Source organism: Musca autumnalis, unplaced genomic scaffold (genome assembly GCF_047663935.1).
Source record: "Musca autumnalis isolate F117 unplaced genomic scaffold, ASM4766393v1 scaffold_2, whole genome shotgun sequence".
Classification (NCBI taxonomy): Eukaryota; Metazoa; Arthropoda; class Insecta; order Diptera; family Muscidae; genus Musca; species Musca autumnalis.
In genome coordinates, this window is record NW_027411755.1 from 37,618,897 (window position 1) to 37,631,614 (window position 12,718).

Sequence of the window (12,718 nt, forward strand, 5' to 3'; positions counted from 1 at the left end):
TGCTGCAAAATGTATGATTTTATATAATATTTAAGACTATGTATACATATAAAAATAACTTAAGTTTTGAAGCCTTATCTGTTTACAGCATATATTTCCTGGGAGACCAACATCTATGTATGTTTGGTCTTTAAAAAATAAAAACTTCCCAAGGGGAAAATACGATATTGTAGTAATGATTATAAACGCTGCATCTAACTTGGGTAGCCATTTCAACAGTTATCGTGCCAAACATCCATTTAAGTTTGTCACCTTAGGATTTTTTGAGATTTGGGTCATTAGGAACCATGCCCATGTTTGAGAGAACTATTCCGATGTGCAAGTGTTGGACCAATGTAAGTCACTGGCTGACTTCCGTAACGTCATAAAACTGCATTGTTTCAGTAAAAGTGCATTGTAAAAGTACTTTCAAATGCACACCATTGCACAAACTACCACAGTTTTGTACCTGTTGACCATTTTGTGTGTATTCTGCGTTTCAGTGACTGCGCATCAGTGACGTCTTGGATTGCAATACTTCACACTAATTCTGCATCACAGCGATATGAATAGGATGTTTGACATTAACAAGGCAACTGTCTATAGGGATGTCGGCCACTCTTTAAATTTTTGTGAGCACCAGTCATTTATGTTGGTCGCTATAGGATTTTTTAAGCCTGAAAGCATGGACTTGATCACGAAATACATAATATCACTGCAAACAGGAGCCCAAGGAATTTATAACCTATTGTCGAACAGCCCTTAAGAGAAATCCTTAATCTATGTCTGGAAAAATTTTGGGAGGATTAATTTTTGACAAAATATGTTGATCCGGTCGTAAGATACCTTTCGCACCAAATTGATTATTTTGAAAAAGTATGACGAGGCCTATATTAAGACCACTTTAGGTGATCCGTTCGAGAGTTATCCTTCAGACGGGCGGACCTACAAGGCTAAATCGAATCGGTCTGAAAAATTTAAATTTAAAAATTTGAAATTAAATTGCTTACAGATTTGAAATGTAAATAAAACTGACATATGTATGTTTTAACATATACATACAAAGCTTGTCAAAATCATTTTGTCAATGAAGGGACGTCAAAACGAATACAACTCTGTGAGCTCTGAGCGTGAGATTACCTTGTATCATTGTATCATGGTATCTACCTGAATTGACAGAAAAGAAATTTGTCTCAAAACATTTGTTCGCCCCTGTTTGACATTTAAATTCTTTGTTTTCTTTGAATTCGTTTGCTGGAGGACCTATAATTGGGTCATGATGTAAATCACAAAAATGCATTTTAACATCTAGTCTGATAATCAGCTGTTGTACCTGTATTATTAGCTTTGTTCCTTTACTTTTTAATGGTAAAAGAGAAAAGTGTCAAAATTTCTCAAAATTGCTCTCTCATGAACATTTTTACCAGAAAAGTAAAGGAACGGAAAAATGGTAGATCTGGCCGCAATGTCAAAAAGAAACATAAAAAATCATGGTATAAGTAAAGAGGTAGATTTAATTGAAAAAAATCTATAGAACCCTTGTTTTTCTTGAATTCCTAAAACTTCAAAATAAAAGCAACAAGTGGGTTTGTTTACAATCCATTTTTTGAGCATTTTATAAAAAACGCGAAAAATGAATGAAGAGTTAAGTTTTCTCCACATAATCGAGATGTGAATATGATAAAATGATTGTTTCAATGCAAATCTCACCAATTTCTTCCATACAAATGGTCTAAAAACAATTTTAAAAATCATTGAATTCGATTGTTTTTAAAATTGTTTGGCATATTATTCAAACACCACACACACATACACAGTTTGTTTATATTGTTTTGAAGTTTTAGGCATACTCGAATGAAAAAATTTAAATTGACATAAAGCTTTGGCTAACCTTTCTTATTAAACCATGTAAAAAATCAATTTTCGTCTTTTATTTCACAGTTTTTAATTTAGTTTTGTCAGCGTTCAACTGTTTCTTCTGTTTTTCGTCCATTTTCTTTTTCATTGTGAAATAATCGTCAAACAAAAGTCGAAAAATCAGTTCTGCCATTTTTTACCTGCAGAAATGTTGCTGGTAGCCTGTGGTAGAAGAGAAAGCCATTTCCGCTCTCCCTCCTCTCTCACTTTCTTAAAAATTGCTGCCAGTTTTACCACTTTTTGGGGTTAAGGAACACTTTGCAAGTTAAAAATGGTAACAAATGGTCAAAATGGTAATCTCAGGTAAGTAAAAGAACACAGCTATTATGCCATGGCTGGGACTTAAGGTAGAAACACAATGAAATACACCGCTTTTCAAGCTCAGTTTCATGTAAAAGACTAAAGGCCAAGTACTACCTAATTCAAATGAATTAGGCAGCATTTGAATTAGACAGTACTTGGCCTTTAATCTTTTATATGAAACTGAGCGTGAAAAAGCGGCGTATTTCATCGTGTTTCTACCTTAGTCCCGGAACACACTAAGTCCCGGGCCACACTGCAGTAATTTCACTGAAATTTTGATATGAAATTATGCGTCTCTAGATCGACTTCCACAGTAGAGTAAAATCATAAAATTGTTTAGTAGGGAATTCGATTTAAAAACACCTAATTTCATGAAATTTTTTAATGAAATTCACGCTAGTGTGGACCGGGACTAAGAGTAATTTCACTGAAATTTTGACATGAAAGTAAAAGAAAATGTAATATAAAACGGTCTGTTTCTTTCATACGAATATTGCAACAAAGCAAAATTGCAGAACAAATGGAACCGTGTGTTTTTCTTTCATTGAAATTACACTAGTGTGGCCCGGGACTTAAGAACGCATATTTAAATGAAATGTCTTTTATGAAACTATATTCTAGCGTTAAAACTATTGTCGTGTGACGAGGGGCAATATTCGTATGAAGCATACTGGGTAGGTAGATTGGGTGCCACCGTGGTGCAAGGGTATGCACGCCCGCCTTGCACGCAGAAGGTCGGGGGTTTGATTCCTCGGCCAAGCAACATCAAACATTTTTCAATGGTGGCAAAATACCCCTCAGTAATGTTGGCGACATTTCCTGAGTGTTTCAGCCTTGTTTCAGCGATAAACAGTAGGTCCCATATCATTGAGCTAAATATGAATCGGGGTGCACTCATTGATATGAGAGAAGTCTCCCTTGTCCCGTATGGGATGTTGTGGAACAATGTTATACTGGGTAGAGCTGGCAAAAATCTATGACACTATCGATAATTTTTTAAAAATGCAATATCGACATATAATCTTTGTTCCAGAACTAAAAAGTTTTTACATCTTTTACGACTTTTACACATTTTACCCGAAAAACCTCTCTTCTCTTTAAACAAAAACTGCGCTGAATGGCGGTCTCTTTAAAAACTTTTTACTCGATAAATTTGAGTGTGTAAAAAATAGTAACATGGGTGACAGCGTCTGATTGCCTGATACGCCGACTTTGACATTTGTTCCAGTTTTTTTGACGTATTTTCCATTTCTCCGTTCCCGAACTATTTCAAAAAACTTTTGTGTGAAAAAACATAGTTTGGTTTGGTTTTAGGACGCGCAGCTACCGTTGTTGGCAGCTACTTCACTCGGAGACCTTGAGGTCCATTGTGATCATCCTTAAAGAAACTGTGTGTTGTAGTTGGACTATATGTAATGATGATAGATGCTGGATTATTGCGGATTTGTTGTGAAGTTGAGTGTGTAGGTGATGCTGTGATGATGGATGTGAGTTTATAGGTTGTTGCTGAGGTTGTGATGGTGGATATAAGTTTAGATGGGTTGGATGTGATGATGATGGATGCTGATTTATAAGGTGGGTGTTGAAACTGGTGACTGGTTTATTCTGAAGTAATGTGAGGTGGTTGGGCTATTGTCGCTTTGTTGATGTAAAGTGGCTTGGTGTGATGGGTGTGGTGAGTAATGGATATGGTTGCGCGACTGCTGTGATTGTGGCAAAGTTGTTGATGTAGTGAATGTGATGTGGGTGTATTGCCGCTGAGGGTGTTGTTCAGTGTTGAGCCGATTTCTATCCCCATGTGTGAAGGAGAGAGAAAAAACAATGATTAATTAGTTTTGTTTGCCAGCCATGTGAGATTTCTGGCAAATTGGTACAAGTAGATGGGGTCTATGTCGGAGAAGAAAGTCAGAGTATTTATCTCATATCTACCGAAGAATCGATGTCTCCTCGTGAGTAACGAGGGGCATCTACATAGTAGATGTTCGACCGTCTCTGTTTCTTCCGGATCTTGACATAGCCTACAGTAGTCTACACCACTGTTGTCCCATCTAAAAGTTAGGGACCTGACCATGTTGTGACCGGTAATGAGACCTACAGTGGTCTTTATCTCTAACTTATTTAGTGAGAAAAGAGAGTTGGTTCTATTTTGAGAATAGCTGGGCCAGATTGCCTTGGATACTTTACAGCCAGTTTCCATTTGCCATCTTTGCCCCGCCTTCTCAAGGAAGTAACCGCGAAGTTTCCGGATGTAGTAGCACTTTGGTGGTCTGATAGATGACTCAACTGGTAAGTCAGTCGATTGAGAGCCACCCCGTGCTAGTTCATCCGCCTCTTCGTTTCCCTTTATATCACTGTGTCCTGGAACCCAGCAAAGATCAACGAAGTCGCGTACTTCAAGCAGAGCGTTTTTGCAATCGAGGATAGCTTTTGAGTTTATGGTCCATGACTTGAGGGCCTTAAGGGCCGCTTGACTATCGACAAAAACAGTCACCGGTCCTTTAAGGACACTCCCAAGTTCTTTGATCATCTCCGCTGCTTTCCTAATTGCAAAAATCTCTGCCTGAAAGACGCTGCAGTTATCGTTGAGTTTGAAGGATTGCTTAATTTGTGGGTTTTCGCAGAAGACCCCGGCACCTGTGCCAGCCTCCATCTTTGAACCGTCTGTGTAGATGGCCAGACCGCTAAGAGGAGGGCTACCACTAGACCAGGCATCTCTGCTTGGGATTGTGACATTAATTTGGTTGAAGTTGAGCACAGTGGGTATATAATCACTGATGTGATCGGGTCCACTGGACTCAACTAAATCGGTGAAGGGGAAAAGGACCTTTGCATGTCCAAATCGTGAACACTGCCACATACCTGCCTCTCTAAGCCTGAAAGCCGTCCTCGCCGCCTGAAAGTTGATAGTAATGTCCAGAGGTTGGAGATCCAGTATCACATTCAGTGCAGCTTGAGGTGTACTTCTAATGGCACCAGAGATTAGCAGAGATGCAGCTCTTTGAACACTAGATACTTTGGACAGAAGTGCACTGTTCCCGAGTGCATGCCACCAGACAAGCCCACCATAGGTAAGAATTGGGAGAACCACGGTATCATACAACCAGTGTATGATCTTTGGTTTGAGACCCCAACTTTTACCAATGGAGTTCTTACAGGAATAGAGTGCCATAAAACCTCTCTTAACCCTCTCCTCAGTATTCCTTTTCCAATTTAAGCGTTGGTCCAGGATAACACCGAGGTATTTGGCTTCTGATGAGAGTTTTAGGGCAACACCATCCAGCTCTGGTAGCGGGAAATCGGGAATTTTGCGCTTCTTCGTGTAGAGTACGAGCTCGGTCTTCGTTGGATTCTGTAATGTACCGTTTGTACCAGGCCGGACCTGAATGATGGAAATTGGTGTTGTATTTGTATCGAGACCAAAAAGACTAATGGGAGCCATTAATACTGCTAGCTATCAGTCGGGTGGGGGAGTCCGTGTCTTTACTGTTCTCAAAATTATTCAACCTACACATAAACAAAAAATATTATTTAAGACTCCCGAATTACTAAAATGAAACTAAATGTAGATGAACCAAGTATCTATTCAACACTGCACCCCTGTTGAATCAGATTAAAGCGAAATAAAACAAAGATCAACCTCAGATTGCAACTAACGGAACTCCCGATGACGATTGGAGTCCGACCCTCTAAACCCACCCTACCATGGTCTCAAGGGTTTTGAATTTTGTGGAGACCCCATACTTGCAGATTTACCTGTCTATCTTACCTCACCATCAGTAAGAAAAATAGCAAATTAAGGGAACATCTTGGTAATAACCAGATTATATTTTAATAAAAAAAAAACTATCCTTTAAAATTATAATTCAAGAAAATATATTTATAATAATAGTTATAATGGATAAAGGTATAATTTTCATAATATTCATGACTTTATCTAATAGTTATTTGGGTGCATACACTCGATAAAAATACAGTACTATAAATGAGATTGTCCTTTCAAAAAGACAGAATTAATTATAAGTTTAATGAAGCCAAGAATAATAATCGAATTTAGTTTGAGATTTTGTAAATCAGTAGGATAATATATGATGTTGGAAGGATCCAACAGATAATAATAAAAAATATAGGAATTAAATAAGCTCTCAAGAAGATTAATGTAACAAAGGGATCTTTTTACCATAAACCTTAATTATGACTGACTGTATTTAATTTTGGTTAAAAGGGTCATTTAGCCCAATTTATTGGGTTCAAAAAAAAAATGAATAAATTTAAGGAAATGAAATTATGGTTTAAAGATCGCTTTGCTGACACCAATTTTAAGGATTTATATGCAAATAATTCAAAGTTATTTTTTTACACATTTGGTTTGTTATAACTCAAAACTCACTCTTAATTTCTGGCTACAATCCTTTGAGCCACTCCTACGAAGATCGCCGAGGCCTCGATGAACAAGCGTACGTATGTGGGTGAAGGATAATGATGAAGGCTGTAAATATTTTAAGACACTTATTAAGGCTTTGAAATGTTTGCATACTTTATGGAGCTTAAGTTTTGGATGATTATTTATACTTATAAGGCAAAACCTTTTGGTTTCCTAAAATTAAATTTGTAATTAAATAACGTCGGAGTCAGGAATCGAACTCGGGTCCCTTGACTTGTTGATAAGATACAACGCCCGCTTACTACTTGGGCTATTGCGGCTGTTGTCGACTTTGGCTTTAAATAGGTTTTTGTGCTGTAACAAACATTAGTGTCTGCGCACAATCATCAGCCAATCAGAAATGGACTGTAGCTATTTTTAGCCCACTGGATGGTTAGACTGCTGTCGTTGCTGTTCTTGTGTTGCGCCGCACAGTCTCCGAGTTTTATTAATTGATGGTTTTTTAATTGTAAATTATTCCACAATTCCGAACCCAATGCAAACTGTTATAATGTGGAGAATTTAGTCGTATCAAGTAATTCTACATTCGGCATTACGGATGTGGGATTCCGAAGTTTTTCCAAAATGGCCGATAGTTACACAGATGAAATTTGGCCAACCCTTAAGTCCCAACACAATGACAATGGATTAAAAGAAAAGTTGTTCGATATGCACAGCTGGACTTAGGCAATTCTAGACGATTTATATTCTCCCAAATTTTAAGAAATCACTGTGACTGATGGTGGCTTTTGCACAACTTTTTGGTGTTTTTTTTTTTTTTTGTTTTTGTTTGCGAATAAAAGATGGATCCCCATTTACGGCTCAAGAATCGGAGGGCCGAAAATGAGGATAGTTATAGCGATCTAGATTGGACAAAAAGAGAAGTTATTGTGCCACGGAATTCCACTATGTATGATCACACCTTACCTTAGTATTTGGCAAAACACTTGTTTACACAGTTTAGTTACAATTTATACAATTAGAGTATCGGTTTTTTTGGTACAGTTCCTTGGTATTTCTTGTGAGTTTTCTAACACAACAACCATAAAGACATTTGGTTAGAAAAACATATTTTGCCAAATTATTAAATTTAAGGAATAAAAAATACCTTTGATTTGCGACCGGTTATATTATTTTGAAATTAATGAGAATACACTTCGGTGTAAAAGATTTTGGTTTGCAATGATATTTAAAGATTTAATTACACTTTTGCTTTCTCTAGGCTGATTGTAAAACTCTAAGTTTATTAAGAATCTGTTTCCACTATTGATGTGTGTTTTCGTGTTTGGTGTAGGAAAGCAAAAGAAAGATCTCCTAACATTTAAACCAAGGAGAGGGGCAATCTCATTTTTAGTGGGATTTCACCACTAGATATTGCTTTATCCATTTTTTAGATGAGAACATTTAACGAAAAGTTAAATTAATCTCACAAAATTCGATCTGATTATATGTACTCACTAACACCTAGAAAGGTACCTAAAAAAGTCTCCAATAGAACCGTTAGGGTAGAGAATGAAAAAAAATATATTAAGAAAAAATAAAAAAATGATTCGATCACGTCGTGGATTGAACTTAGGTCCATTCGATTCAGAAGCGGACACGCATCCCCTGAGCTACACCAGCATGTGGGGGTGGCTCAGCAAACTAAAAGCTTAGACCGTCTGCGTTGCCAATGCGAACAGACGGGGTGTTCGATTGGCTATACAAGTTGATGGGAGAACACACACAGCAACGGGGAATAACAAAAAATCAAATCAAGTTAGGGAGTTTTTAACTTCCCAGCAAACAATTTTGGTTCATTACGTTAATGTTGTGGGACCATAGTTTATCACAATTCACACCAAGTCCATTGGTGCGAGCCCAGCTAGACAGCTGCACTAAAGCACGCCGCATAAGGTCTGATATGGTCGACAAGAATTTGCCGCTTATAAGGATAACAACATCGTCAGCATAGGCTACCACCTTCGTCCTTAGTTGGTTGAAATTCACAAGAATTTCGTTTATTACAAGGAGCCAGAGGAGGGGTGATAAGACTCCTCCTTGAGGCGTACCCCTGCAAACCTTTTTCCTTACGGAACTCTCTCCTAGATGGGAGTTGATGATTCTGCTCTTCAGCATTTCATCAACCCACCTAACAAGGATAGAGGAAACTCCTGCGTTAGTGAGCGAATTATGAATGGATTTAGGGTGTCCAAAAAACCGGTTTTTCCAAACAAAACGGTTTTCGGTTAACCGAAATTTTCAGTTTTTTCAAAAACCGGTTTTCGGTTTTCAAAAATATTCAAAACCGGTTAACCGGTTTAAACCGATTTTGTAAAATACGTACAAAATTGCTCATAATTGATGAATATTTGATAAAAAAAAAAATGTGCGGCAAGGGGTAAATTAAGTATAACTAATTCGTTATTATATAATTATCCAATAATATCCTTGTTATTTAACATTCAACCTTAAAGTGGAGACAGCAAACATAAGTCAGAAATTGTGCTCTAAGAATAGTAAAAGCTCTTACAAATATACGATTCTGTACCAAAGGAATTAAATTTACATTTTATTAAGTCTGGATTCTCCTTCTTGCGTTGAGAACCTCAAATTATCGTACCGGAATCAAAATGTACTTTGTTATCGTTACCTTTTACAACCTTAAATTCGACAAGTTCTTAGTTTAATGTAATAATTCAAAAACGTATGAATTACGTCATTCAAACAAACGTGTGATATTACGTATACGCAGTTTTTTCATAGATCGTTCAATTGAACTATATTGAAGTTGTGCCATTTTACAAAAAATAATTTGAAGTTTAAAGGTATCTGACATTTATAATTTAGCCGTTCCTTTTGCTAGTTAAGTTTAGTTTACTTTCAAGAATACAATTGTAATGAAATTTTAAAAATATTACTACTTTTTTAAAACCGGTTAACCGACACAAAAAACCGGGTTTTTCGGTTAACCGAAAATGACGTTTTTGGCGAAAACCGGTTTCGGTTTTGTAACTCAAAACCGGTTAACCGGTTTCGGTTTTGGACACCCTAAATGGATTCCAGCTTCATATTGTTGAAGGCTCCCTCAATATTGAGGAAGGCTGCAAGTGTGAAGCACGAACCCTCCATATTCCTCTCAATATATCCAACCACCTCGTGTAAGGCGGTGTCCACCGACTTGCCTTTAATATAGGCGTGCTGCGAGTTGCTTATAGTATTGGAATCTAGATGAGACCGTATGTCGTGGTCGAGTAGTCTCTCTAGAGTTTTAAGGACGAAGGAAGAAAGACTAATAGGTATATAGTCTTTAGGTAGTGTGTGACTAGGCTTCCCAGCTTTGGGAATGTAAGTCACCGTTACCTCCTTCCATGAGTTAGGTATGTACGACAGACGCAGGCAGGCCCTGTAAATTTCCTTTATGGTTGCCAGTACCGAGTCAGCTGCATTCTGCAACATAGCCGGGATAATGCCATCCGGTCCAGGAGACTTATAGGGTTGGAAGCTGTCTATCGCCCATTTTATTCTTGGGATGCTAGTTAAGCTGTCAATCAGTTGCTCGTCCTGTGCCGTGCAGCCCTGATTGTGACTCGTTTGTAGCGAGTCACTCTCTAGGTCTGTACAGCCTGGAAAGTGCACTTCAGACAGCAGATTTAGAGTCTCTAGACCAGAGTTAGTCCACGTGCCGTTTTCTCGTTTGATGCTACCCATGGGTTTGGGATCCTTGGATAGAATCTTACGAAACCTGGCACCTTCGTTTACTCCTTCTATAGACTCAGCGAAGCAAGCCCAAGATCTCTGTTTAGCCTTTTTAATTTCACTCTTGTACTTATTGAAATTAACCCTGTAGGTATCCCAATCTGTACTGAGAGAAGATTTGCTGGCTTTGTTGTATGATTTCCTGGCCGCCTTGCGAAGACTGGCCAGGTCTTTATTCCACCATACCGGCTGAGATTTCTTCCCAGGGTAGGTTATTGGGCAGGAATCCTCGTAACACCTCAGGAGGGACTTACTTAGATCTTTTACAGCAACCTCGACTTCCTTTGATGTAGACAGTCTTTGGGAATTGCCTAACACCGAAGTCATTTGTAAGCTGTACTTGTTCCAGTCTGTCCTCCTGGGATTCCTGTATGGTTTTTGTTTCTCCGAACTTATGGGGACTTTGAAGAGTATCATCTTGTGATCTGAGAAAGAGCACTTTTCGGATACCTTCCAGTCCATAACTTCGGAGTCTTCCAAATTGGTTAGGGTGATGTCAATAACTAGGCGTTTACACCAGACAATTTGTCTTCAAATACAACTCTGATTTACTAACACATACATACATTTGTCGGCTGGCTTCCAGCTGTCCATCATTTTTTCAGAGACAGTAGGGTTAACAAATTTTTGACATTTTTTTGTAAAAAAGGGTGAGATAATAATTGAAATGTGTTGAAAACAAAAGAACATGAACAAAAACAGAATATATGAACGGAAAACAAAAATAAATCGACGATTTTCATTAATAATTTTGCAACTGTTTTAGCAGTTGTCTGGACGCCTACGTCACACAGGCAAGTTTTGGGTTTTTGACAATCAATACATGTATTTAACTGTCCTGTCATGTGTAAACGCAGGGTTACTTCGCCTCTAACTCTATTTTGGAAAGTGGGTGTGGTGCCCCTATTGCAAATTCTTAAATTATTGGCCTGTTCCCATACTTTATAAAGTGGTAAAAGTCGTAAAAGTTGTAAAAGTCGTAAACGATTTTCATATAAATTTTGTGTATGGGAACGCAAAATGTGTAAAAGTGGTAAAAATTGTAAAAACTTTTTAGTTCTGGAACAGAGCTTATGTTGCAAAATAAATTTAAAAATTGACTCACCTCTAGTGTTGGTATCGCTGCTTCCCCAATGGAAGTGATGAGCATTTGCATCGCATCCAAGAATGATGTGGCCTGTGCTCCCCATTTCGTCCATTAGATTATTTACGATACCGCCGGGTGGGTCGGGGGCTTCATAGGGCATGTAGACAGAGGCCATTATAAAGGGTTTTCCATGCCCTCTGTCCATCCTTATAGTGGTGATATCTCCTCTGCTGAAATTAGAGAGAAGCATTAGTTTTAGGTTCTTTTTTGCGACTACACATGTTCTCACCTTGTCTCCGTTCGAGGCAGCGAGGACAGTATAGTTGTTATTACTCAGTCCAGCAACCTTATTATTGTATAAATAAGGCTCCTGGACTAGAGCAATATCAATCTTGGAAGTCGAGAGAGTAAGTAGGAGTTCGGTAGCAGCAGCTTTACAATGATGCAGATTAATCTGCACCACACTGAGCTGCTGTCGCCTACCTCCTACTGTTGCTTTGTTGGGATTTTGAAGCATAACCTTCCCAATCCAAAGTTAAGCAACCCCTCTCGACTACGTAAATAGGCTTCCCCGCTAACATCCGTTGCAAAGCGAATGACAAGACCGCCGTTCTTCGGATAGGAGCTGAGAATTCTCCAGTTCTCCATCTGAAGACCGACGTTCTGCCTCTCGACTAACTTCAGTATAGTTTACAGTTCTCTCTTTTACGAGTTTTACTATTAGAAAGTACGGGAACGAAGCTATAGTTTTGTCCATCGATATTATCGTAATAACTTAAAATTCATTGAAATAAAGTGAGGTACACGCGATCAATTTTGACTGTCAGTTTTGCTCAAATAATCGGTTGCTTGCCAGTGTGGCCGCTAATTTTTGTCAGTCATCAGGCAACCACAAAATATTTTGTGGTTGCTGGACAGTTTGACATTTACCGATATTTCCGAAATCTACTGTCAAAACTGATCGTGTGTACCCCGCTTTATATTGGGAATATCGATACTTTGCCGGTTCTAATACAGGGGCTGGATTCTTGTTCTATGAACATTTGATATGAAAAATATTTCCTTTATATTTTTTTGCATTTGACAGTTTTTTTCTTTTATAAATGTTTTCATTTCACATTTTCATAGAAACGAAATTGAGCTCCAGGCCGTTTTATTTTGCATTTTCTTTCGTTTTTTTGGAGTGAAATAACTATGGGGCAGACTTCCACGAAAAAACGTCATCAAAAATTGTATTGTGGCCCGACACCCTTATTACGTTTTACTCTATTGTG

The 12,718-nt window shown here is 38.1% G+C and overlaps 1 protein-coding gene across 1 annotated transcript; it reads right to left on the reverse strand.

The window, feature by feature from the left end:
* Positions 1-3,821: 3,821 nt before the first annotated feature.
* LOC141392715 (uncharacterized) lies at positions 3,822-12,033 on the reverse strand. The gene is made up of 3 exons (XM_073965599.1): positions 11,734-12,033; positions 11,463-11,674; positions 3,822-3,956 (listed from the first exon to the last, which is right to left on the reverse strand). Exons 1-2 carry the CDS (start codon positions 11,959-11,961, stop codon positions 11,594-11,596), a joined length of 309 nt encoding a protein of 102 aa, XP_073821700.1. The 5' UTR covers positions 11,962-12,033; the 3' UTR covers positions 3,822-3,956; positions 11,463-11,593.
* Between the last annotated feature and the right edge of the window lie 685 nt (positions 12,034-12,718).